The 25,858-nt window shown below is 47.7% G+C and overlaps 2 protein-coding genes across 3 annotated transcripts in view; one reads left to right on the top strand and one right to left on the bottom strand.

The window, feature by feature from the left end:
- The window catches only part of chd6 (chromodomain helicase DNA binding protein 6), a 186,725-nt gene extending 163,870 nt beyond the window's left edge, over nucleotides 1-22,855 (bottom strand). The window contains exons 1-2 of one of the 2 annotated variants that reach the window (XM_055651953.1): nucleotides 22,712-22,855; nucleotides 4,386-4,442 (exon numbers count right to left, since the gene is read on the bottom strand). In XM_055651953.1, the coding sequence (XP_055507928.1) occupies nucleotides 4,386-4,412 (27 nt within the window). In that variant the 5' untranslated portion in view covers nucleotides 4,413-4,442; nucleotides 22,712-22,855. Of the gene's footprint in view, nucleotides 1-4,385; nucleotides 4,443-19,610; nucleotides 19,785-22,711 lie in introns of those variants that run through there. The other variant, XM_055651954.1, reaches the window with a different exon arrangement.
- Nucleotides 22,856-23,243: 388 nt separating this feature from the next.
- LOC129707576 (basic proline-rich protein-like) lies at nucleotides 23,244-24,884 on the top strand. The gene has a single exon (XM_055652723.1). It carries the CDS (start codon nucleotides 23,244-23,246, stop codon nucleotides 24,882-24,884), a length of 1,641 nt encoding a protein of 546 aa, XP_055508698.1.
- The last annotated feature ends 974 nt before the right edge of the window (nucleotides 24,885-25,858 follow it).

Genomic DNA, 25,858 nt, shown 5'->3' with positions numbered 1-25,858 from the left:
GCCCTTCGGCGCAACTTACCCACACCCACCAACATGTCCCAGCTACGCCACCTGCTTTTGGTCCATACCTCCAAACCTGTCCTATCCATGTATCAATCTAACTTTTTCTTAAATGTTGGGATGGTCCCTGCCTCAACTACCCCCTCTGGCAGCTTGTTCCACACACCCATCACCCTTTGTGTGGATAAAGTTACCCCTTGGGAGGGGGAGACACCCTTCTTCCACATCCTCACCCCACTCGGTTGCTCCACTCCCTCACCGAGTACTGGCCAGTGATCAGTGATCGCTCAGCCTCCCCCTTTCAAAAACGCTCCAATCCAATTTAAAGCATATATATTGCATTCAAGTGTAAGTTAAAAGACTCGCTACAGTATGCACCGTATTGCACAATTTCAAGCTAAAAAATGCAAATGTACCAATGGGAGGGGGACACAGTCCTCCCCCCCCCCCCCCCCCCCCCCCCCCCCCCCCCCCCCCCCGCCCTGCCCCCCCCCCGCCTCTACCCCCCCCCCCCCCCCCCCCCTTTCCCCCCCCCCCCCCCCACCCCCAACCCCCCCCCCCCCCCCCCCCCCCCCTGCTATGCTCCCTCGGGCTTGGTCTCTCGCAAATTCTTACTCCTAACTCTCACCCAATGTTGGCAGTCCTGCCTCTAGGTGTTGCTAGATTCAAAATCAGATCAATGAAGGAGAAATACATGCCACACAGCCTTTACACAATTAGTTTTTGTTGAACATAAATTTATGAAGGTCTCAGCATACTTTAACTGCCGAGCAGAAAATCATATATGACCTGCAGCAGACATGATTAACCCATGCCATTCCCAAAGAGTTTGCTCAGCTGTCATTAAATGAACTAGTTGGTAATTAGGTGATTCATGTTTTGTGTCTTCTGAAATATTTTCTAGTCTATGATTAAATGAGGATTGATAAAATATGACCAAACCACCTTTCACAAACCTCACTGTTCTTAGAGCTATAATGTTGCAAACACTCAATGAAAGTTTGCAGTTAAGCCATGTCCATAAGTTGTCCAGTTCTCCCTTAACCAACAGCACGAAAGAGAAAATTAACTTTATGCTTTGTACAAAACACATACACGTGTTCATACTTCAGAATAATCAACTATGCAAAGCACAAAACATTATGAAAAAGCCATTTTCCTTCCACGTAAAATCAAGCAGCACTGAGCTCCGTTAACCCATTGTTTCTTGACTACAGTGCTGTTCAATTATTCTCTCTTCCCTTTCTCACTGCTATTTTTTGTGCACCAGCGTTTATCCAATTCTTGTTTCAATGTTACTTCTTGACCATTCTCCACTACCCTGGTAGGCAGTTCATGACAGATAACATTAAACAATAAACAATAGGTGCAAGATGTGGGCCATTCGGTCCTTCGAGCCAGCACCGCCATTCACTGTGATCATGTCTGATCATTCACAATCAGTTCCTGCCTTCTCCCCATATCCCTTGACACCGCTATCTTTAAGAACTCTATCTAACTCTCTCTTGAAATACTCCAGAGAATTGGCCTCCACTGCCTTCTGAGGCAGAGAATTCCACAGATTCACAACTCTCTGGGTGAAAATGTTTTTCCTCGTCTCCGTTCTAAATGGCCAACACCTTATTCTTAAATTGTGGTCCCTGGTTCTGGACTCCCCCAACATCGGGAACATGTTTCCTACCTCTATCGTGTCCAATCCCTTAATAATCTTATATGTTTCAATACGATTCCCTCTCATCCTTCCAAATTCCAGTGTACACAAGCCCAGTCACTCCATTCTTTCAACATATGACAATCCCGCCATCCTGGGAATTAACCTTGTGAACCTACTCTGCACTCCCACAATAGCAAGAATGTTTACACAGAGAGTGGTGAATCTGTCGAATTCTCTGCCACAGAAGGTAGTTGAGGCCAGTTCATTGGCTATATTTAAGAGGGAGTTAGATGTGGCCCTTGTGGCTAAAGGGATCAGGGGGTATGGAGAGAAGGCAGATACAGGATACCGAGTTGGATGATCAGCCATGATCATATTGAATGGCGGTGCAGGCTCGAAGGGCCGAATGGCCTACTCCTGCACCTATTTTCTATGTTTAAATGTCCTTCCTCAAATTTGGAGACCAAAACTGCACACAATACTCCAGATGTGGTCTCATTGGGGCCCTGTACAACTGATAAGGACCTCTTTGCTCTTATACTCAACTCCTCTTACGAAGGCCAACATGCCATTCGTTTTCTTCACTGCCTGCTGTACCTGAATGCTTACTTTCAGTGACTGATGAACAAGGACAACTAGATCTCGTTGTACTTCCTCTTTTCCTAACTTGACACCATTCAGCTAATAATTTGCCTTCCCGTTCTTTTTTATCCACATTCACATTTATCCACATTAAACTGCATCTGCCATGCATCTGCCCACACCCAACCTGTCCAAGTCACCCTGCATTTTCATCAAGTTCATACTACCACCCAGCTTTATGTCATCTGCAAATTTGCTAATATCACTTTTAATCCCTTCATCTAAATCATTAATATATATTGTAAATAGCTGTGGTCCCAGCACCGAGCCTTGCGATACCCCGCTAGTCACTGCCTGTCATTCTGAAAGGGACCCGTTAATCCCTACTCTTTGTTTCCTGTCTGCCAACCAATTTTCTATCCATGTCAGCACTCTCCGCCCAATACCATGTGTTCTAATTTTGCCCACTAATCTCCTATGTGGGACCTTATCAAATGCTTTCTGAAAGTCCAGGTACACTATAACCACTGGCTCTCCCTTGTCCATTTTCCTAGTTACACCCTCAAAAAAATCCATTAGATTAGTCAAGCATGATTTCCCCTTCGTAAACCCATGCTGACTCGTACCAATCCTGTTACTGCTATCCAAATGTGCCGCTATTTCATCTTTTACAATTGACTCCAGCATCTTCCCCACCACCGATGTCAGGCTAACTGGTCTATAATTCCCTCTCATTCCTTTCTTAAAAAGTGGGATAACATTAGCTACCCTCCGATCCACAGGAACTGATCCTGAATCTATAGAACATTGGAAAATGATCATCAATGTTCATTGGAAAATGATCAACAATATTCAACATCTCAGACTCTCTTGAAAACTTAAAAATGTCACCCAGCTTCCCACAACTGGTTATAATTCTGAACATCTGAAACCTCTTCTGTTCCAAAGATGATAATTCCACCTTCACATTAACTGAAGCTTGTTAACCCCAAGACCATTACAGTAAATGTCCTCTGGACACAATATACCAATGCAATATCCTAGACAGTGTTTTAGAAATGATTTCACATTCTTTACTTTTGTACTCCAGATCTATTTATAAAGTCATGGATCCTGGTTTCTTTTCTTTAAAAAAGGTAAACAGTCTTATCAACAAAACCTGCAAGATTTTTTTTATTAATTTCCTCTTTAAATAAAATAAATCCTCATTGTGGTAGTTGATCACATCAGGCAGACAGGAAAAGAGCTGTGCATCAGAACCCTGCACTGTACAGTCACCCTCAACTCCTCCCATCATACCCGCGCTCTGACACTGCTCCAAGCTGTTTCCATGGGAAACCAAAAGTCGTGACAACAACTGCAATTAAACATAGCATAATTACTGAATCATTGACTAGTACAGCACAGACCATTCAGCTTTCAAAAGCAACCTAGTTAGTCCCACTCCAGGGTCTGGCAATATTTGTTTCCACCTTGAAGTATTTATCCAATTTCATATTGAAGATTACAATTGAAATTGTATCCAACAAGGGGAACACCAGTACATGATTTAAAATGGTAGATTATTGCAAGCAATCAAATAAATCTCTGGCAGATACTGTAGGTACCATAGCTAATCTCTACTGCTATGTTACTTCACTTATTTATGAACAATTTTTTTTAATCCACAGACAAATTGGGTTCAGGATACAGCTGCCTGCCAAAGCATAGTACAGGTAACACATTAAAAGCAAGGAACTACAGATGCTGGTTTTCAAACAAGTAACAAATTGCTGGAATAACTCAGCAGGTCAGGCAGCATCCCTAAAGGACGGTCCCGAGCCGAAACGTCATTTATTGATGTTCGCCACAGATGCTGCCTGACCTGATGAGATACTGCAGCATTTTGTGTATTTTGTTATTCCAGTACAGGTAACCAAAGAGAGCAGCTGATCGGGGTGCTTACAAAGCACCACTAACTGGGAAATTCATATTTGTTCACAAAAGTAAATTAGCATTAGCAGTAGCCAGCACATAGTCAATGCCACAAGTGAAACTACGGAGAGACTAATACAAGACAGACTGCAGCTGAAACATATTTACTGCAGACATAAAGCAACCTATGAGGGGGCATGTGATGAGGGCTTCCATAGTTTGATGGGTCACTCACCAGTTTCTCTTTCTTCTGTATTTTCATGATCCAGTTTACATGGAGCAAGTTTAGTTCCTGCAATGATAAAGCCACATAATATCCATCAGGTACTAGCAACATTTATTGCATTTTCAAAGAAATGTAATTACTTGTCATGCCCCGTGATGTTGAGCATGGTCAGTGGCACTGAACAAAAACAGGCCCTTTGATCAAACTTGACCAGGATGCCCATGCAAGTTAGTCCCATTTGGCCACGTTTCGCCCATTGACTCAATTAATTTAAGTCTATGATTTACGTTTCACATTCAAACTAGTATACTCCACTGATCCACAATGCAAGAACATTGCGGCAGCTGAATTGAATAAAAAATATTGACATAGCAATTTATAATAATATTTAACAATAAATATCAATGCAACAGGAAGTAGGGATTAAGATTGGGAAGTGCTTGCCAGACCTCTATAAATAACTGAAGATCAACCATATGGTGGCTGAAGATCACAGAACAAATGAAATGAAATGATGGGATATGCCAGGTAGTTACAGGCGATGGGTCTGACATCATTGCGGTGGGAGAATATTGAGATAGCATTACCTTGCACTTAGAAAGGCAAGGTTCTATAAAGGGCAGCATGGCTATAGCCAGCATGGCTTGTGTGATAAATGTGTCTGAATTTTTACAGAAAGCGACCATGTGTATCAGAGGGATTGTGTGGTTGATGAAGTTTCAGAACTGCCCACCACAAGTTCCAGCATGGGAACCTGGTTCAAACATGAACAGCCATTGATAAAATAGACTCAGAGTTCAGTTGGTGAAAGGGTGCAGAGGTTGGTGGCCGAGGATTGAAAGCTTCTGACCAGTGGTGGGCTCTTGATTAGTAAGGGTGTCAGGGGTCATGAGGCGAAGGCAGGAGAATGGAGTTGAGAGGAAAAGATACATCAGCCATGGTTGAATGGCAGAGTGGACTTGATGAGCCGAATTGTCTTATTCTGCTCCTAGATCTTATGGACTGCAAGGACCAGTGCTGGGACCGTTGGACTGACTGACCATGGGTGAGTGCTGGGACCACTGTTGTCTGTTATAGACATCAACAATCATACGTTCACATCCAATTAGTACATCTGCAGTTGACATGAAAATTGGTGGCGGGTGTTGATAGTGAGGATTATTCAGCTGCAGAATAACATAAGTAAGTTGCAAGGTCATGGGAATGGCAGGTATATTTCAATCCTGAAAAATGCGAGCTGCTGATTTTTGAGGGGGCTAATAATTGGATATTCACAAGTAGTAGGACCATAGGAAATTTCGAGGAATAGAGACAACTTGGTGTATAGTCAGTCACACAGCATGGAACCAGGCCCTTTGGCCCAACGTCCAGGCTGACCCACGACACCCTGCCTCCGTTTGGCCCATATCCTTCTAAACCTTTTCTATTCATGTACCTACCCAAATGAGAATTAAATGTTGTTATAGTACCTTCTCACCTCCTCTGGCAGCTCATTCCATATACCCACCACACTCTGCGTGAAAACATTGCCCCTCAGATTGCCATTAAATCCTTTCCCTCTCGCCTTTAACCCACGGAGGGACTGCCATATGTTGAAAGAATGGAGCGACTGGGCTTGTATACACTGGAATTTAGAAGGATGAGGGGGGATCCTATTGAAACATATAGGATTATTAAGGGATTGGACACGCTAGAGGCAGAAGAAAGGGATTGGACACGCTAGAGGCAGAAAAAGCGCAGCAATCGCTGGCACCACACCTGGTTCTGCTGTAAAGGAGGGAATTGCAAGGAACAGGCATACAACCGTGATAAAGGTCTCTATAGCCAGGGGTTTTGTGGCCACAAGCAATTTACCAGCAAGGTGTGTGGCCCAAGTTAGGACACAAAATGCTGGAGTAACTCAGCAGGACATGCAGCATCTCTGGAGAGCAGGAATGGGTGACAATCCAGGTAGAGACCCTTCTTCAGACTGAGAGTTATGGAAAGGGAAACGAGAGATACAAACAGTGATGTAGAGAGATATAGAACAAATGTATGAATGATATGCAAAATAGTAAGGATAAAGGAATCAGGCCATTGTTTACTGTGTGCTTGGTGAGCAGCTGGTGCAACTTGCGTGTGGGAGGGATGGAGAGAGGGGAATGCAGGAAGGAACTGCAGATGCTAGTTTGTCAAAGATAGACACAAAATACTGGAATTACTCAGCGAGACAGGCAGCAAATCTGGAGAGAAGGAATGGGTGAGATGGGAATGTCAGTCACCATCTCTCGGGAGATGCTGCCAGTCTTGCTGAGTTACTGCAGCATTGTGTGTCCATCTTCGAGGGAATGCAGGGGTTACTTGAAGTTAGACAAATCAATATTCAAAACACAGGGTTGTAAGCTGCCCGCAAAACATGAGATGTTGTTCCTCCAATTGGCATTTAGCCTCACTCTGACAATAGAGGCCTAGGTCAGTATGGGAAGGGGAATTAAAGTGTTTGGCAACCGGGATATCAGGTAGGTCCAGGCGGACTGAGCGAAGATGTTCAACTAAACGATCGCCCAGTCTACTCTTGGTCTCGCCGATGTATAAGAGGATGTGGCCTCCCTGGTGCCAAAGTCAAGGATGTCTCAGAGCACACAGGACATTCTGAAAGGGGAGGACAAGCAGCCAATGGTCATGGTCCATGACTTGGGTAGGAATAAAGCAGGTGTCCTGCAAAGAGAATTGAGAGTTAGGTAGTAAATTAAAAAGCAGAGTTCTAGGGTTGTAATCTGATGATTATTCCCTACTCCACAATCTTGTAGGAACAAGTGCTTGGCTAAGGCGTGGTGCAAGGGAGAGGGTTCACCTAAATTGACATTTGGTCTATCTTCCAGGAAAGGTCTGACTTGCACAATTGGGACAGATTGGACACAAACTGGAGGGACAGCAATATGCTGGTGGGGAGATTGTGCCAGTGCTTCTCGGTAGGAATTGAACAAGTCTGGCAGAAAGGTGGGGCCCAAAAGAATAGTGTGGCAGATGGGAAGCAGAGTTGGATACAGATGTTAACGCAAGTTCATTTGAGAGGATGGGCAGGTGCGAGTCAGGGAGCAAGGAAGGTTTGCTGGATTAAACTGTATTCCTGTAAACGCTAGCCTGATGGGTAAAGCAGATTAACTCGGGGCATATAGGGGACTGGGTCCATGGCAAAAAGAGGCAAGACCAGCATGTCAATGTTCCAGGGCCCAAACACTACAGGCAAATTACAGTTGCATGTTAAAAAAAAAGGCAGGGGGTTGCATTTGCGATTAAGAAGTACATAACGGCAGCACTCGGAGGATATTCTTGAGAGATTGTCAAGTGAGGCTATGCAGGTGGAACTTAGAAATAAAAAGGGGATGATCAGTGTAGGCAACGGGATGTACAGTGCCCTCCATAATGTTTTGGACAAAGACGCATCATTTATGTATTTGCCTCTGTACTCCACAATATGAGATTTGTATAGTTATTAACAAAAAATCACATGTGGTTAAAGTGCACATTGTCAGATTTAATTCAAGCGTATTTTCATACATTTTAGTTTCACCATGTAGAAATTACAGCTGTGTTTATACATAGCCCCCCCCCATTTCAGGGCACCATAATGTTTGGGACACAGTAATGTCATGTCAATAAAACTAGATATGTTTAGTATTGTGTTGCATATCCTTGCATCCTTTGAAGTCTGTGATTCATGGACATCACCAGTTGCTGGGTGTCTTCTCTGGTGATGCTCTGCCAGGCCCGTATTGCAGCCATCTTTAGCTTATGCTTGTTTTGGGGGCTAGTCCCCTTCAGTTATATAAAAGGCATGCTCAATTGGGTTCAGATCGGGTGATTTACTTGGCCACTCAAGAATTTACCATTGTTTAGCTTTGAAAACTAATTTGTTGCTTCAGCAGTATGTTTGGGATCATTGTCTTGCTGTAGAATGAGTTTTGAGGCATTTGTTTGAACTTGAGCAGATAGGATGTGTCTATACACTTCAGAATTCATTATGCTACTAACATCAACAGTTGTATCATCAATGACGATAAGTGAGCTAGTACCTTCAGCAGCCACACATGCCTAGACCATAACACCGTGTTTCACAGATGAGGTGGAATGCTTTGGATCTTGGGCAGTTCCTTCTCTCCTCCATACTCTGCTCTTGCCATCACTCTGATATAAGTTAATCTTCATCTTATCTGTCCACAAGACCTTTTACCAGAACGGTGGTTGCTCTTTTAAGTACTTTTAAACAAAATATAATCATGCAGCTAACCAGTGGTTTGCATCTTGCAGTGTAGGCTGTGTATTTCTGTTCATGAAGCCTTCTGCGGACAGTGGTCATCGACTAATCCACACCTGACTCCTGAAGTGTTTCTGATCTGTCGGACAGGTGTTTGGGGATTTTTCCTTAATTATAGAGAGAATTCTTCTGTCAAATGTGAAGGTCTTCCTTGGCCTGCCAGTCCCTTTGCGATTAGTAAGCTCACCAGTGCTCTTTCTTCTTAATGATGTTCCAAACAGTTGATTTTGGTAAGTCTGAAGAAGGATCTCAACCCGAAACGTCACCCATTCCTTCTCTCCAGAGGCGCTGCCTCACCCGCTGAGTTATTCCAGCAGTTTGTGTCTACCTAAGGTTTGGCTGTTGTCTCCAACAGTTTCATTATTGTTTCTCAGTCTCATAATGGCTTCTTTTTTTTTGACTTTCATTGGCATAACTTTGGGCCTCATGTTGATAAACAGCAATAAACGTTTCCAAAGGTGATGGAAAGCCTGGAGGAATGACTAGGTGCTGCGAGCTCTCTTACACCTGCATTAAGGAGGCATTTAAACACACCTGAGCAATGACAAACACCTGTGAAGCCATGTGTCCCAAACATTATGGTGTCCCGAAATGGGGCAACTATATACAGGTGCACAACTCTATCTACATGTGTCACCACTTTCAGGATGTTGTGGACTTGGACCCCAAGATGCTCTGTATATTAATGCTGTTATGGGTCATGCCATTAATTGCATGTTTTCCCCTTACATTTGACCTCACATAGAAACATAGAAATTAGGTGCAGGAGTAGGCCAATCGGCCCTTCGAGCCTGCACCGCCATTCAATATGATCATGGCTGATCATCCAACTCAGTATCCTGTACCTGCCTTCTCTCCATACCCCCTGATCCCTTTAGCCACAAGGACCACATCTAACTCCCTCTTAAATATAGCCAATGAACTGGCCTCAACTACCTTCTGTGGCAGAGAATTCCAGAGATTCACCACTCTCTGTGTGAAAAATGTCTTTCTCATCTCGGTCCTAAAAGATTTCCCCCTTATCCTTAAACTGTGACCCCTTGTTCTGGACTTACCCAACATCGGGAACAATATTCCTGCATCTAGCCTGTCCAACCCCTTAAGAATTTTGTAAGTTTCTATAAGATCCCCCCTCAATCTTATAAATTCTAGCGAGTACAAGCCGAGTCTATCCAGTCTTTCTTCATATGAAAGTCCTGACATCCCAGGAATCAGTCTGGTGAACATTCTCTGTACTCCCTGTATGGCAAGAATGTCTTTACTCAGATTAGCAGACCAAAACTGTACACAATACTCCAGGTGTGGTCTCACCAAGACCCTGTACAACTGCAGTAGAACCTCCCTGCTCCTTCACTCAAATCCTTTTGCTATGAATGCTAACATACCATTCGCTTTCTTCACTGCCTGCTGCACCTGCATGCCTACTTTCAATGACTGGTGTACCATGACACCCAGGTCTCGTTGCATCTCCCCTTTTCCTAATCGGCAACCATTCAGATAATAGTCTACTTTCCTGTCTTTATGCCACCAAAGTGGATAACCTCACATTTATCCACATTATACTGCATCTGCCATGCATTTTCCCACTCACCCAGCCTATCCAGGTCACCTTGCAGCCTCCTAGCATCCTCCTCACAGTTAACACTGCCCCCCAGCTTTGTGTCATCCGCAAACTTGGAGATTGCATTCAATTCCCTCGTCCAAATCATTAATATATATTGTAAATAGCTGGGGTCCCAGCACTGAGCCTTGCTGTACCCCACTAGTCACTGCCTGCCATTGTGAAAATGACCCGTTTATTCCTACTCTTTGCTTCCTGTCTGCCAGCCAGTTCTCTATCCACATCAATACTGAACCCCCAATACCCTGTGCTTTAAGTTTGCATACTAGTCTCTTATGTGGGACCTTGTCGAAGGCCTTCTGAAAGTCCAGATATAACACATCCACTGGTTCTCCCTTATCGACTCTACTAGTTACATCCTCGAAAAATTCTATAAGATTCGTCAGACATGATTTACATTTCATAAATCCATGCTGACTTTGTCCACTGAATTCACCACTTTCCAAATGTGCTGCTATCCCATCTTTAATAACTGACTCTAGCACTGACTCTGATGTTAGACTAACTGGTCTGTAATTCCCCGTTTTCCCTCTCCCTCCCTTTTTAAAAAGTGGGGTTACATTAGCTACCCGCCAATCCTCAGGAACTACTCCAGAATCTAAAGAATTTTGAAAAATTATCACTAATGCATCCACTATTTCTGCGGCCACTTCCTTAAGTACTCTGGGATGCAGCCTATCTGGCCCTGGGGATTTATCGGCCTTTAATCCATTCAATTTACCTAACACCATTTCCCGGCTAACCTGGATTTCACTCAGTTCCTCCATCTCATTTGACCCCCGGTCCTCTGCTATTTCCGGCAGATTATTTATGTCTTCCTTATTGAAGACAGAACCAATGTAGTTATTCAATTGGTCTGCCATGTCTTTGTTCCCCATGATCAATTCACCCATTTCTGACTGCAAGGGACCTACATTTGTTTTAGCTAATCTTTTTATCTATAAAGATTTAGCTAATCACATACCTATAAAACCTTTGCAGTCAGTTTTTATGTTCCCTGCCAGTTTTCTTTCATAATCTATTTTCCCTTTCCTAATTAAGCCTTTTGTCCTCCTCTGCTGGACTCTGAATTTCTCCCAGTCCTCTGGTAGGCTGCTTTTTCTGGCTAATTTGTATGCTTCATCTTTTGTTTTGATACTATCCCCGATTTCCCTTGTTATCCATGGATGCACTACCTTCCCTGATTTATTCTTTTGCCAAACTGGGATGAACAATTGTTGTAATTATCCATGCAGTCTTTAAATGCCTTCCATTGCATATCCACCATCAACCCTTTAAGAATCAATTGCCAGTCTATCTTGGCCAATTCACATCTCATACCCTCAAAGTTACCTTTCTTTAAGTTCAGGACCCTTCAGGACCATCACCTCACCCTTGCTCAGATTAAACTCCATCTGTCATTTCTCTGCTCATTTCTGTAGCTGATCTACATCCTACTGACTGTCCACAATTCCAGCAACCTTGGTGTCATCTACAAACTCAGATACAAAACCAGGTTAACATGGACAAGTTGGACCAAAGAGCCTGTTCTGACACTGTAAAACTCCATGGTAAATCCACTGACAATGCACACAAGAACTGTGAGCAGTTCATGTTATAGGAAGAATTTGGAGGCTTTGGAGAGGATGCAGAAGAGGTTCATCGGGATGCTGAGTGGATTGAAGAGCATTAGCTATAAGGAGAGATTGAAAAATTAGGATTTTTTTTCTCTGGAGCATCAATGGCTGCGGGGCAACTTGCTATAAGCCTATTTTCCCCAGGATGGAAACAACTGAGGGCACACTTTTAAGGCGAGAGGAGGAACGTTTTAAAGGAGATCTATGTGGCAAGTTTTCTTTTACACACAAAGAATGAAACCTGCTGCCAAGGAAGGTGCATAAACAACAGCAATGTTTAAGAGGCATTTTGACAAACACATGAACAATCATCTGCCCATATCCACCTATCACTTGCCAGGCTTTGTCCAGCTACCACCTCTCTCACAGCTTTCACCCTGCTACTACAATCAATCGGAAGGAGGATCCCGACCTTAAACCTCACCTGCCCATGTACTCCAGAGATGCTGCCTGACCCACTCAATCATTCAAGCACTTTACGTCTTTTCAGGTAGTTGAGAGATCTCGACCATGTACAGGCAGATGGGATTAGTTTAATATAGCAATATAGTCCACACACACATGGCAGGCTAAAGAACTTGCTCCTGTGCAAAACAGAAAATACTGGAGGAATCCAGAGGGTCAGACAGCATCTGTGAAGGGTTCTTGTGCTGCACTACTCTATTCTATTATCAGGAGCAGAACAAGCAATCACATAAGTAGGAATTTACTAGAGAGCCGATGTGGATTTGTTGAAGGCAATTCATATCAACTAACTTGATATAGTTTGCTTAATGAAGTAGAGTCGGAGGTAAATGCTGTTGATCTTGTGTGCATGGGATCCAGAAGGCATGTGATAAGTGTCTTCTGATAGGATTGCCATGGAATGAAAGAGAAAATAGCTGTGTGAATGGGAAATTGGCCTATTAACAGAAAGCAGGGAATAGCATTGGAAAGCAGTTTATTTGAGGTAGAGCAAATTGAACCATGGAGTTCCTGAAGGAGTGGTGTTAGGATCAATGCTTTTCATCATATCATATCTATCCATCTATATACTATTAAAACTCTGTGTGTGTGTCTGCCAAAACCAGACTCAGAAATGCAGAGATTTTTTACCATTTCGCTAGCGATTTCACTTTTACATTCGCTCATCCACTCATTAACTTTAGTCATTTTTTCTGTACACATTTTAAATAAAATCCTTCCCCCTCCTCCCCACTCACTCACTCACTTTTTTGCCTCACGCTGGGCACCTTCTCATCGCATGCCTCGCGCGACCATAACCGCTGCCGCCGCCCAGCTCTCCTCCAAAAACGCCGAGGTTTTTACCATTTCACTAGCGATTTTACTTCCTCCACTCCCCCCCCCGTCGGCCCGCAGGCACATTAAGGGCATACGCAGCATCTCAACGTCGTACGCAGCGTCTTGACGTAGTATGTAGCGTATTGACGGCGTACGCCTAACGCATGGTGTTGCACCATGACATTAGGCCGCCCTCTCGCCTCGCAACCGCGCGTTGCAGGAACAGACCCAACGGGTCTGCACTTGGTCTAGTCTATCGCGTGTGCGTGCATGTGTCAGTCATTTGGCCTTTGATTCCTTGCTCCGCCAAAACGGCTCGGAAAATCTCCGACATTTTTTCCATTTCGCTAGCGATTTCACTTTTACATCATCCAGTCCTCAAAACATTTTGACATTTTTACGTACACGTTTTTTTAATAAAATCCTACACCACCCCCCCACACTCTCATTTTAAAATCTAAAGCGAGCTGCTGACGTCATAATCCAGTATGCCTCCAAGTACGTTCACGCCACGGCTCGCGCTGCTGAGCCCCCCACCTCTCTCCCCTCGTCCTCTCTCTCTCCCCCTCCTACCCCTTCCTAACCCCCTCACCCCCCCCGTCTCCCCTTCACCCCTCCCCGCTCTCCTCCCCTCCCCATCCTCATCCCGCTCTCTCCACTCTTTCCCCATCTCCCCCTCCCCACTCTCTCCCCATCTCCCTCCTTCCCTCCTCACGCACCCATCCTCCCCCCCCCTCCCCCCCCCCTCCACTCTTGCCCCTCTCTCTCTCTGTCTCTCCCCATTCTCTCTCTGCCCTCACTCTCAACCCCCTCCCCCCCTCCCTCAAGACGCGCCTGTGAGTTGGGGGCTATGCATCAGTGGATAGGGCGGTTATGGGGTAAAAGGAGCAAATTAATAACATTAATATATCAAGGGGGGTAGTTAGCGTGTGTGCGGGGCGCCCCCCCCCCCCCCCCCCCCCCCCCCCCCCAACCCGCACATTAGGGGAACAGACTCACTCTGATAAAACTCTGCTCTTGAATGTTTAGCTGTGGGGATGTTTGCTGTTTGCTTGCTTGAACCTTTTCTTTGATTCACACCTCCTCGAAAAACCCGATGTGGTAACGGTGAAATGTTTACATATTCCGGTGGAGATTTACCTCATGATTTCAAAATCCCCTCATCTGTAAATTTGATACATTATTCCCCCAGTTGTTTACTAAAATTGTTCACCAATCTGACATCTTTTTTAAATCTAACGAGCTGGATGACATCACAATGTCTTTGCTCCTCTCGGCCAGCTGCCTCTGCTCAGCCTGCTGGGCATGGGCATTGTTTCCACGAGCTGCTAGTTACGTGGCCCAGCCGCCCTTCACGCCCCCCCTCTGGATCGATGCCGGTGACGAGTTACGTTAAACACCCCCCCCCCCGACTCAGTCATTTTGTCGCCTCACTACTCAGTCCACTCGCACTTTAAAACAAAAGTGGTCAGCACTACCCGCCACCCCCCCCCCCTCTGCCTCTCTTCCCCTCCACCCCCCCCCCCACTCCACCACACCCTCATCCTCCCCCACACTCCCCCCTCCACATCCACATCCATCCCTCATGCCCCCCACTCCCCCCTCTCCCTCTGCCCTCCCCCTCCCCCTCGCCCCCTCTCACCCCCTCCCCCCCTCTCTCCTCCACCCCTCTGCCCTCCCTTTACCTCCCCTCTCCCTTCCACCTCCCCCCCTCTCACCCCCGTGTGTGTGTGTGTGTGTGTGGGGGGGGGGGGGGGGTTAGTGCGTGTGTGATCTAGTAAAATATTAAATCTCTTGAGGGCTGGTTGTGCAAGATATAATTTACAAATCTGCAGATTATATAAAATTCAGAAGGAAAATGAACAGTAGCAGATGACCTGAACGAGATGTGTTCAGGTTGGTGGGTGGGCTGATAGATAGATGGCAAGTGAAGTTCAAGGCTTAGAAATACCATAAAGAATTGGAAAAGGCAACATAAATTTGAGGCCACAATCCTAAAAGTGGCACAACAACAGAGATCTGAGGGTATGTGCTAGTTATCTGGCTGTGGAACAGCAAGTTGAGAAAGTTGTTGAACAAAAACAATGAAATTATGATAAATTCATAACATACTAGTTATTATATCCAGTTTCAAGGACCACACCTGGTGAGATGCAAAAGTTTTGGAAGTTGCAAAAGATATATACTTGAGTTCGAGACTAGTTATGAAGGCAGTTTGGAGAAGCTGACCAGGTGTTGCAAGGGAGTCTGATAAAGGTAATTTAAATTCAGGAAGAGCTTGGCAGAGTAGCTAGAAATAAATTATTTCTACTGGAAGGGTTAAGAAAAAACATAAATGAATGCGATTGGCAAAAGACCGAAATAGAAAGCAACTTTAAAAAAAAAACAACCAAATGGCGAGGATATGGAATGTAATAATGGAGGCAGATTCAATTGTTGCATTCAAAATGCAAAATGGATAATCATGTCATAAATAATGGGAGCGGAATTAGGCCATTCAATCATGGCTAATCTATCTTTTCCTCCTAACCCCATTCTCCTGCCTTGTCCCCATTACCATTAACACCCGTACTAATCAAGAAATTGCTCGGCCAGAGCGTCCCCTTCCGCAATACAACCATTTTTGATTCCGAGCCGACTTTTCCTCCATCTTCTCTTTAACTGCGTTTTAACTTTTGTAAAACTATTACTCTAACATTCAATTGAAAAAATAAATGTTGGCATTGTGTTATCAGATTACAGTGACAGGATTTCTATTACATTTTATTGCAATGCAATAAAAGCTTAAGTGTTACTGCTTAAAAGGAAGCCTGAGTATTTGCATTTCAACCTACTGATGCCTTTATTGATGGTTTATTTCAGTTTTGTTTATTGTCACGTGTACCGAGGTAGTGCAAAGCTTTTGTTGCGTGTTATCCAGTCAGCAGAAAGACAACACATTATTACAATAACTATACATGATAGAGGATATCATTAAATCCATGAGAAAAAGTCAGATCTGCTCTCCCGACCACCAAACAAGGCTTTAATTTCTGTAGCACCTTTCATTACGTCCGGACATCCAATAAGCATTATCCAGACAATAAAACCATAGCAAGCTTCCACACACACAATAAGCAGATCATTTGTTAGAACTATGCTGGTGGAAAGTTCAACATTGACCTCAAGAAAACAATGAGAATTTTCTGACAAAGTACATCGCATCTTGGTACTGTTGCAATTGTTACCTGTGAGTCCTATGCAATTAATCGAGGCCCACAGTGGAAACCACAAATACAGTGCCCTCCATAATGTTTGGGACAAAGACCCATCATTTATTTATTTGCCTCTGGGCTCCACAATTTGAGATTTGTAATAGAAAAAAAATCACATGTGGTTAAAGTGCACAATGTCAGATTTTTATAAAGGCCTCTTTTATACATTTTGGTTTCACCAGCAGTGTTTGTACAGGTGCACAACCTTTTATCCGAAAGCCTTGGGACCAGACACTTCACGGATTTCGGAATTTTTCGGATTTCCGAATGGAAGATTTTTAGCGTAGATGAGGTAGGTAGCGTGGGCGGCTTGAAAAGTCTGGAGCGGCTGCCTCCTTCCCGGAGACCGGGAATCATTGTGAATCATTGCTTAAATGTTAGTCAGTTAGTTTGGAGGGATTTTATGTGGTGGGGGGGGGGGGGGGGGTGAAGGGGGAAACTTTAATTCTTAGTCCCTTACCTGGTTGGAGAGGCGGGGAGCGGGCAATGCCTTACCGGGTCGCCGTGCAGTAATCACATGTGGTTAAAGTGCACGTTGTCAGATTTTATTAAAGGGCATTTTTATACATTTTGGTTTCACCAAGTAGAAATTACAGCTGTGCTTATACATAGTCCCCCCATTTCAGGGCACCATAATGTTTGGGACACATGGCCTGACTAAATAAGACTACTTTAATATACATGACATTGCTGTGTCCCAAACATTATGGTGCCCTGAAATGGGTGGACTATGTATAAGCACAGCTGTAATTTCAATTTAGTGAAACCAAAATGTATAAAAATGGCCTTTATTAAAATCGGACTATGTGCACTTTAACCACATGTAATTTTTTCTTATACAAATCTCAAATTGTGGAGTACGGAGGCAAATAAATAAATGATGGGTCTTTGTCCCAAACATTATGGAGGGCACTGTAACTTAACACTGCAATCACCATTCAAATGAGCTGTCATGCACTTTTTAAATTATTAGAGCCAAATATTTACTGTTATTTTAAATCAAGGAATGATATAAACACAAAAGTGGCTGTAATTGTTATATGGTTATATGGAAATGATCCAACACAGAATTCAAAAATAGTTTGTCATGCATTCGAGACGGTGCTACTGGCTGGAGCAGCATTTCTGCCCTATGCCCCTTGAATCAGGGAGCTTGGTTAGGCAATTTATAGCACAATGCTGCAAGTCTGGAGTGTAAACCAGGCTGAGTAAAGATGGCAAATTTCCTTCCTTGAAGTACATTAGTAGAAGGTTCAGATTTAATGACAATCTGCTCATTCCAAGGTCACCTTAACAAACCTGATTTTTATCCCAAATTTATTTAATTACTTGAATTCAAATCCCTCAGATGCCATGCTGGAAAACAAATTGATACCTCCAGATCAATAATCCACATATCTCAGTACTAATCCAGTAATCTAACGAGCCACCATATCCCTGCAATATAGCTGATCCAACAAGCAAATCAATCCGTCTTGCTTCTGGCCTAAAACCTGGTCTGAGAAACTTGGTATCAGTTTAAAATCTCATACATCTTGCTTTGAAAAAAGCATTGTTAGAAATGATTTCAATCCACTCATTGCTTGAAGAGTTCAGATGAAAACCTCCAAATCAGTTGGTTCATATTATGTAAACCTCACCTACCTGATTAACCAGTAACCCACTAAGTTATCCAGCATTCCATATATAGGAATATTATCAGCGCAATATTATCCTTCAAGTTATATAAAAACATAGAAAATAGGTGCAGGAGTAGGCCAGTCAGCCCTTCGAGCCTGCACCGCCATTCAATATGATCATGGCTGATCATCCAACTCAATATCCTGTACCTGCCCTCTCTCCATACCCCCTGATCCCTTTAGCCACAAGGGCCACATCTAACTCCCTCTTAAATATTGCCAATGAACTGGCCTTAACTACATTCTGTGGCATGGAGTTCCAGAGATTCACCACTCTCTGTGTGAAAAATGTTTTTCTCATTTCGGTCCTAAAGGATTTCCCCTTTATCCTTAAACTGTGACCCCTTGTCCTGGACTTCCCAAACATCGGGAACAATCTTCCTGCATCTAGCCTGTCCAACCTCTTAAGAATTTTGTAAGTTTCTATAAGATCCCCCCTCAATCTTCTAAATTCTAGCGAGTATAAGGCGAGTCTATCCAGTCTTTTTTCATATGAAAGTCCTGACATCCCAGGAATCAGTCTGGTGAACCTTCTCTGTACTTCCTCTATGGCAAGAATGTCTTTGCTCAGATTTGGAGACCAAAACTGTACGCAACACTCCAGGTGTGGTCTCACCAAGACCCTGTACAACTGCAGTAGAATCTCCCTGCTCCTATACTCAAATCCTTTTGCTATGAATGCCAACATACTAGTCTTCACTGCCTGTTGCACCTGCATGCCTACTTTCAATGACTGGTGTACCATGACACCCAGGTCTCGTTGCATCTCCCCTTTTCCTAATCGGCCATCATTTAGGTAAGTCTACTTTCCTGTTTTTGCCACCAAAGTGGATAACCTTACAGATTCAGATTCAATTTGTCCACATCTCAGATTACATTTATCCACATCTCCCCAACACCATCCCAAATATTCTGAGTAGCTAAAATTCAGGCCTGATGCAAAATAAAGCTGCACTGTCCCAAATGCTTCAGTTGATAAAATCAAAGGCATCTTTACCACTGTATGAGAATCTGATTTAAGCAGTGCAAAGAACAGTGCCAATTGCAACAGGATGTTCATTGCATCTAGAATTGCATGTACCTCAATGTACTGGTGCATGTGACAATAAGGACAACATAATTTTTTTTAAATTACTTTTATGATTAAAAAAATGACTCAGTGAAAGCATCTCAGCTTGGATAAATAAAGCTGTCCTACAGTAAACCCCTTTGTTCTTCAAAGAGTGTCCAAGGCCAAGATCATATCATACTGCCTTTCCCAAAACCCCCAAACTGTTTCTAATTCCTAAGAAAAATGACAGGAATAACCAACAATCAGTGGTATGAAGAGGCCGGCCACAAAGGCATCATTAAGTCGACAGGAAAAAAGTGGACGACAGATAGCACAATGGGCTAAGAGTTCGGCTGGCGACCGGAAGGTAGCCGGTTCAAATCCCGCTTGGAGTGCATACTGTCGTTGTGTCCTTGGGCAAGACACTTCACCCACCTTTGCCTGTAATGGAATGTTACGGCGGCAGGCGCGGGCACACCGCGACGCCCTGTGTCTCCCTTTCAAGGGAGATGCTAAAAATGCATTTCGTTGTCTCTGTACTGTACACTGACAATGACAATAAATTGAATCATTTCATTTCATCCTGGCACACCTGAAAGTCAGAACACAAGGCTAACTTAGACAGGAATCTAAACTCTCACCAGTACAGAATACATTCCCATTATCATGGCGTCATAGGGCCCTACAGCACAGAAAAAGGCCCTTCAGCCCAACCAAGATGCTCCATCATCTTGGGCTCTTCCAATGCAGTCATGGAATCAGAACAAACAGGAAGGCCCAAACATGCCTGTGCCAGCTGTGCTATTCAATTAGTCCTGCTCCCCTCCTGGCAGCTCCCCACTCTCCCACCCTTTCTGACTTGGTGGCGCAGCAGTAGAGTCGCTGCCTTACAGCTCCAGGGACCAGAATTCAATCCTGACTATGGGTGCTGTCTGTATGGAGGTTGTACATTCTCCCCGTGACCTACGTAGGTCTTCTCTGGGAGGTCCTGTTTCCTCCCACACTCCAAAGACGTACAAGTTTTTAGGTTAATTGGCTTGGTGTAAACTGTAAATTGTCCCTAATGTGTGTAGGACAGTGTTGGTGTGTGGGGATCACTGGGCGGCGTGGACTTGGTGGGCCGAAGGGCCCGTTTCCATGCTAAAAAACAAAAAGGGTGGCCACGGTGGCACAGCGGTAGAGTTGCTGCCGTACAGCGCCGGAGACCTGGATTCGATCCCGACTACAGGTGCTGTCTGTACGGAGTTTGTACGTTCTCCTCATGGATATGGCTTTGCTGCACTTTCCTACCACTGTTGACTAAGTCACTCATAGTCAGAAAGTTTACAAAATGGCACATTCAAATGTTATTATGAATCATTGCTTGGGCACACGATAAGCTATAGCTGGCCTTACAGCGCCATACCCAGAGGTGATGCTCAGAACATCACACTGCAAATGTACACAGAGATGCATTCCTATTAACCATAGAGGCCTACTGTCTTCCCTAAATCCAATCCCAAAATGTGTCTGAAAGAGAATCTTCAAATTCTGCACATTTCTTCTAGTCCATGCTGAAAACAAATGCTAAGTAACAAACAAGGACAAAGTGAGGCAAGGGAACCCAAGCAAAGACTTGTCACAACATCCTAAACAACTCAGGAGGGAGGGAGCGGCCATGACGGGTCAGAAGGTGAAGCTGGAGCTGGAGAAAAACAGGGGGCGTGGTGTATGCCATTGGGAGAGGACAGGAGCATCAAAGAGGGGCAGAGGTCAGGGGAAGCCACAAGGCTGGGGCAGTGAGAAGTCAGAGGTAAGGCAAGTAACAGATGACTGGAGCAGGGGGTTACTGGGAGCAGTGTAGGGGTAATAGGTAACAGGCACTGGTTGTTGGTTGCAAAGGGCTGGCACTGGCTGCACTGGAGAATGGACAAGATAGAGCTGAACAGAAGACGAGGTGGGGAGTAACAAGCATGAATGGAGGAGTTCATGGGCGTTGGAATTAGTAGGCTTTAGCTGAAAAATCCAGGTGCCAGAAGCAATCAGGGACAACAGAGAGGAAAGGGACAGGGGATGGAGGTTACAGTACCACACAGGGAAAGCAGAGCAGGGTAAATGTGGAAACAAAGAACTGCAGATGGTGGTTTAAAGAAAAGACACAAAGTGCTGGAGTAGCTCAGCGGGTCAGGCAGCAGTGTGCAGAACATGATATGTGATGTTTCGAGTCGGGATCCTTCTTCCTCTGCAGGGTTACTGGTCCACAAGCTCTATAGGTAGGGATGATGGGAACAGGGCTACGGGAACACAGCACAATGGGATTAGGCGGGTACAGGACAATAGTGGGGCTGGGGGATGGCAAGCAGGAGAGGGGAGATGGAGCAGGTTGGTACATAGCTAAGAGGCAACGTTTGAAAGTGTGACTGAGATGGAGCTAGGTAAGATGGGCACAGTGGATCGAGGATGGCAGGCAACAGGCTTCGCAGTGACACATATTTTGATAAGGAGCAAGATTTAGACTTGAGATACAGTGCGGATACAGGCCCTTCGGCCCATCGAGTCTGCGCTGACCCTGTACACTAGCACTGTCCTACACACTGGGGACAATTTACAATATTACCAAAGTCAATTAACCTACAAACCTGCATGTCTTTGGGTTAGGGAAGGAAACTGGAGAACCCAAAGAAAAATCACACGGTCATAGAGAGAACGTACAAACTCTGTGCAGGCAGCACTTGCAATCAGGATGGAACCCGGGTTTCTGGCGCTGTAAGGCAGCAACTGTACCATTGCGTCAGTGTTACCCCACAGGGGAGTTGGCTTGTGATTGTGCCCACACCCTCTGTTTGAGGATGTGATGGCTATGTACAACAAGGGGTGTCAAACTGGGTTGAAGGGATGGGTGGCCTGGCAGGATAGGTTGGAGCGGGTGAGCTTGGCTGGGCAAGGGGAAAACATTAAGCTGGGACGTTGTGGATGATCCATGCCGGAGGGAGTGGGGGCAGAAGACAATTGGGGGTGGGCACTGCGAGGGAATGGGAGCAGGTAGGGGGAGGGTGTGGGGTCCAAGGGCTGGCAGGAGGAGGGGGGGGAAGGAGGAAGGGGCAAGGGGGAGGGGGCAAGGGGGAGGAGGGCAGGTGGCTGGGGGGAGGGGGGGCAGGTGGTGTGGGGGGAGTGGCCGGGGCGCGAGGGGGCAGGGAAAGGGCAGTGAGAGAGGGAGGGGGCAGTGGGAGATGGGGTAGTGGCCGGGAGAGGGGGAAGTGACGGGGAGAAGGGGCAGTGGGGGAGGGGGGGGGGGGGGGGGTGGGGGGGGGGGGGGGAGGGGGGGGGGGGGGGGGGGGGGGGGGGGGGAGGGGGGGGCCGGGGGGGGGGGGCGGGGGGGGGGGGGGGGTAGCGGCTGGGGGGAGGGGGCGCGTGGCCGCAGGTGGGGCCGCTCCCGGCCGAGGACGTCCATCCCCGCGCTCAGGTGGGCTGCAGACTTGGGGAAGGTGCAGTAGGGGGTAGAAGGGCGGGCGGCAGCAGCGAGTGGGCGGAATAGCAAAGTTACCATAAGTACTTACCTAAAATGGCCACTGGCGTGGCCACAACACAAGCAGCTTTTATTTGGGAACTTTGCTGCCGACGGAGCTCGGGCTGCGGCGCAACGCAACCTGCTAGCGGAAGGCCCGCCCCCATTCGTCCCGCCCTACGCGCTTCCGCCACGCCCATTGGCCGCGCCGCCCGCTCTTCACAAGGCAGCACCCGCCATTGGTGGGCTAAGCTGTCCGTCATCGCGGCACGCCAGTGGTTCCGGTCGGCGGCCAGCGCATGCGCACGGCCACCCTCCATTGTGTATTTGCATGTCTGTGAGCGCCCGCGGGATTGGCCGCGTCGGCCACTGACCGGCAGCGCAAACAAAGAGCCCGCAGCCGGCAAACCCGCGCCGGCACCGCGCGCACACACATGCATCCTCACCAATGCAACAAGGGACAACACATGCAATCCTGACCCACCCCAGCCACACTTTGTGCGACCTCCTCTTTTGCTTATTCCTCTTTCTGCTCTTTCTGCTCCATCCCAACCCTCCCCCCCCCCCCGCTGCCCGCTCGGCCAATGAGGAGCGCGGTTGTTGGGCGGCCTGGGCCCGGACGTGGACAATGTCCTGCGTTTGGCCCCCGGCTCCTCGCCACCAAAGCTCCTAGAGGTGCCTCCAATAATCTTTGCTCAGCGCCGTCCCCCTCCTCCACACCGCCGCTGCCCCCCCGGCCCCACACCGCCGCTGCCTCCACACACCGCCCCGCCCCGGGCCCCGGGCCCCGGCTCCTCCACACCGCCCCCCGGGCCCCCGGCTCCTCCACACCACCGCCCCCCCGGCTGCCCCGCCCGGGCCCCGGCTCCTCTACACCACACCGCCCCGGGCCCCGGGCTCCTCCACACCGCCCCCCCGCCCCCACCGCCCCGGGCCCCGGTCCCCCGCTCCTCCACACCGCCCTGCCCCCCCCCGGCTCTCTCACACCGCCCCTGGGTCCCCGGCTCCTCCACACCGCCCCTGCCCCCGGGCCCCGGCCCTCAACCCGCCGCTGCCCCCGGCCCCCGGCTCCTCCACACCCCCCCCGGGGCCCGGCTCCTCCACACCGCCCCTGCCCCCGGGCCCCGGGCCCCGGCTCCTCCACACCGCCCCTCCCCGGGGCCCGGCTCCACCACACCACCCGCCCCGGGCCCCGGCTCCTCCACACCGCCCCGGGCCCCGGCCCCGGCCTGCCCCCGGCCCCGGCTCCTCCACACCGCCCCTGCCCACCGCCCGGGCCCCGGCTCCTCCACACCACCCCCCCGGCTGCCCCCGGGCCCCGGCCCTCCACACCGCCCCGCCCCTCCAACACCGCCCCGGGCCCCGGCTCCTCCACACCGCCCCTCCCCCGGCCCCGGCTCCTCCACACACGCCGCTGGCCCCCGCCCCTCCTCCACCCCTGCCCCCGGCCCCCACCCCGGCTCCTCCACACCGCCCCTGCCCCGGCTCCTCCACACTCCTCCCCCGGCTGCCCCCCTCCACACCGCCCCCGGCTCCTCCACACCACCCCCTGCCCCCGGCTCCTCCACACCGCCCCCCCGGCTCCTCCACACCGCCCCGGCCCCGGCTCCTCCACACCGCCCCTGCCCCCACACCGCCCCTGCCCCGGGCCTCCTCCACACCGCCCCCCGGCTCCTCCTCCTCCCCCCCCCGGCTCCTCCCCTGCCCCGGGCCCCGGCTCCACCGCACCCGGGCCCCGGCTCCTCAACACCGCCCCTGCCCCCGGGCCCCGGCCCCTCCACAACACCCCGGGCCCCGGCCCCTCATCACCACTCCTGCCCCCGGGCCCCGGCTCCTCCACACCGCCCCCCCGGCTGCCCCTGCCCCCGGGCCCCGGCTCCACCACACACCCCCGGGCCCCCGCTCCACAACACCCCCTGGGGCCCCGGCTCCTCATCACCACTCCGCCCCTGCCCCCGGGCCCGGCTCCTCCACACCGCCCCCGGGCCCCGGCTCCTCCACACACCACCGGGCCCCTCCACACCGCCCCTGCCCCCGCCCCCGGCTCTTCACACACCGCCCCTGCCCCTCCCCCGGCTCCTCATCACACTCCTGTCCCCCGTCCCGCAGAGAGCTCCACACGACCAGGCTGCACCCCAGTGCAGTGCCACCAGTGGGAATCTCACCCCAGCCGCAATCTGCACATTAGAGTATTTTTAATGGGGTTTAAATTAATCCTCAAGTAGGGAAACTAAGGCACAAACTATTCCTATTCTCTGAATGTCATTTCTCTAATATTGTATTGCAAATAGAGAGGATCTTGCATTTACTATCATGAACTACACGAATGCCAAACTTCCCCTGGTTTATATTTCATTTGATTTGGTTTATTCTAGATTCTGGGGTTCCCGAAAAAGGGTCCTGACCTGAAACGTAGCCAATCAATTCTCTCCACAGATACTGCCTGACCTTTTTGAGTTCCTCCAGCACTTTGTATTTTAAACAAGATTTCAGCATCTGCAGTTCCTAGTGTCTCATGGTGTTTGCTGGCAAGCTGACTACACAATGAGTTAAGGAAGCACAAGGAGTAGGAGCAGGAGTGGGTTAGATAAATCTCGCTGTTCAAGGCTGATCTGCCGTTTGGGGAAAGTGGGAAAGAGTCTGGTCATTCAGGGGTCTGGAACACTTCCACAAGACATCTGATGTTGCCAAGAGTCATACTTTCTGCCCCACTACGTTGCTGAGATACCTGTTCAAGAAGGAACTGCAGATTGCTGAGATACCTGTTTGTTATAGAGCATAGAAGCTAGTACAGCACTGGAATTGGCCCACTGTCAGCCAATCTAACTAATCCAAAGAATTGGGAATCGTTGAATTGAGCTATCAAAGAATTGGGAATCTTTGACTCCTCCTGAGGGTTGTGTATATGGGTTCAAGCGAATAAGCAAGAAAAGGGATCAAAAGCACCAATGATTTGTTCAACAGCAGAGCAGCTTCGAATGGTCAACGGCCTTGTCCTGCTGCTGTTTCTAATCCTCGTCTGATCGATAGGTATATTGGTATATTTTATATCTGAGAGTACAGATATGTTAGTGCTCCTTGGGGAAGATTTAAGCTGGCTGACAGGAGATGGCAACCTGAGAGCAGAGGTGGGACAGAATAGAATATTGTCACAAGTGACAGTGAAATTCTTTGCTTGTCTACCCAATGTATACAAATA

The sequence above is a fragment of the Leucoraja erinacea genome, chromosome 21, assembly GCF_028641065.1.
Source record: "Leucoraja erinacea ecotype New England chromosome 21, Leri_hhj_1, whole genome shotgun sequence".
Classification (NCBI taxonomy): Eukaryota; Metazoa; Chordata; class Chondrichthyes; order Rajiformes; family Rajidae; genus Leucoraja; species Leucoraja erinaceus.
Note: the sequence above shows the minus strand (reverse complement) of the source record. Positions and strands in the feature narration are given on the sequence as shown.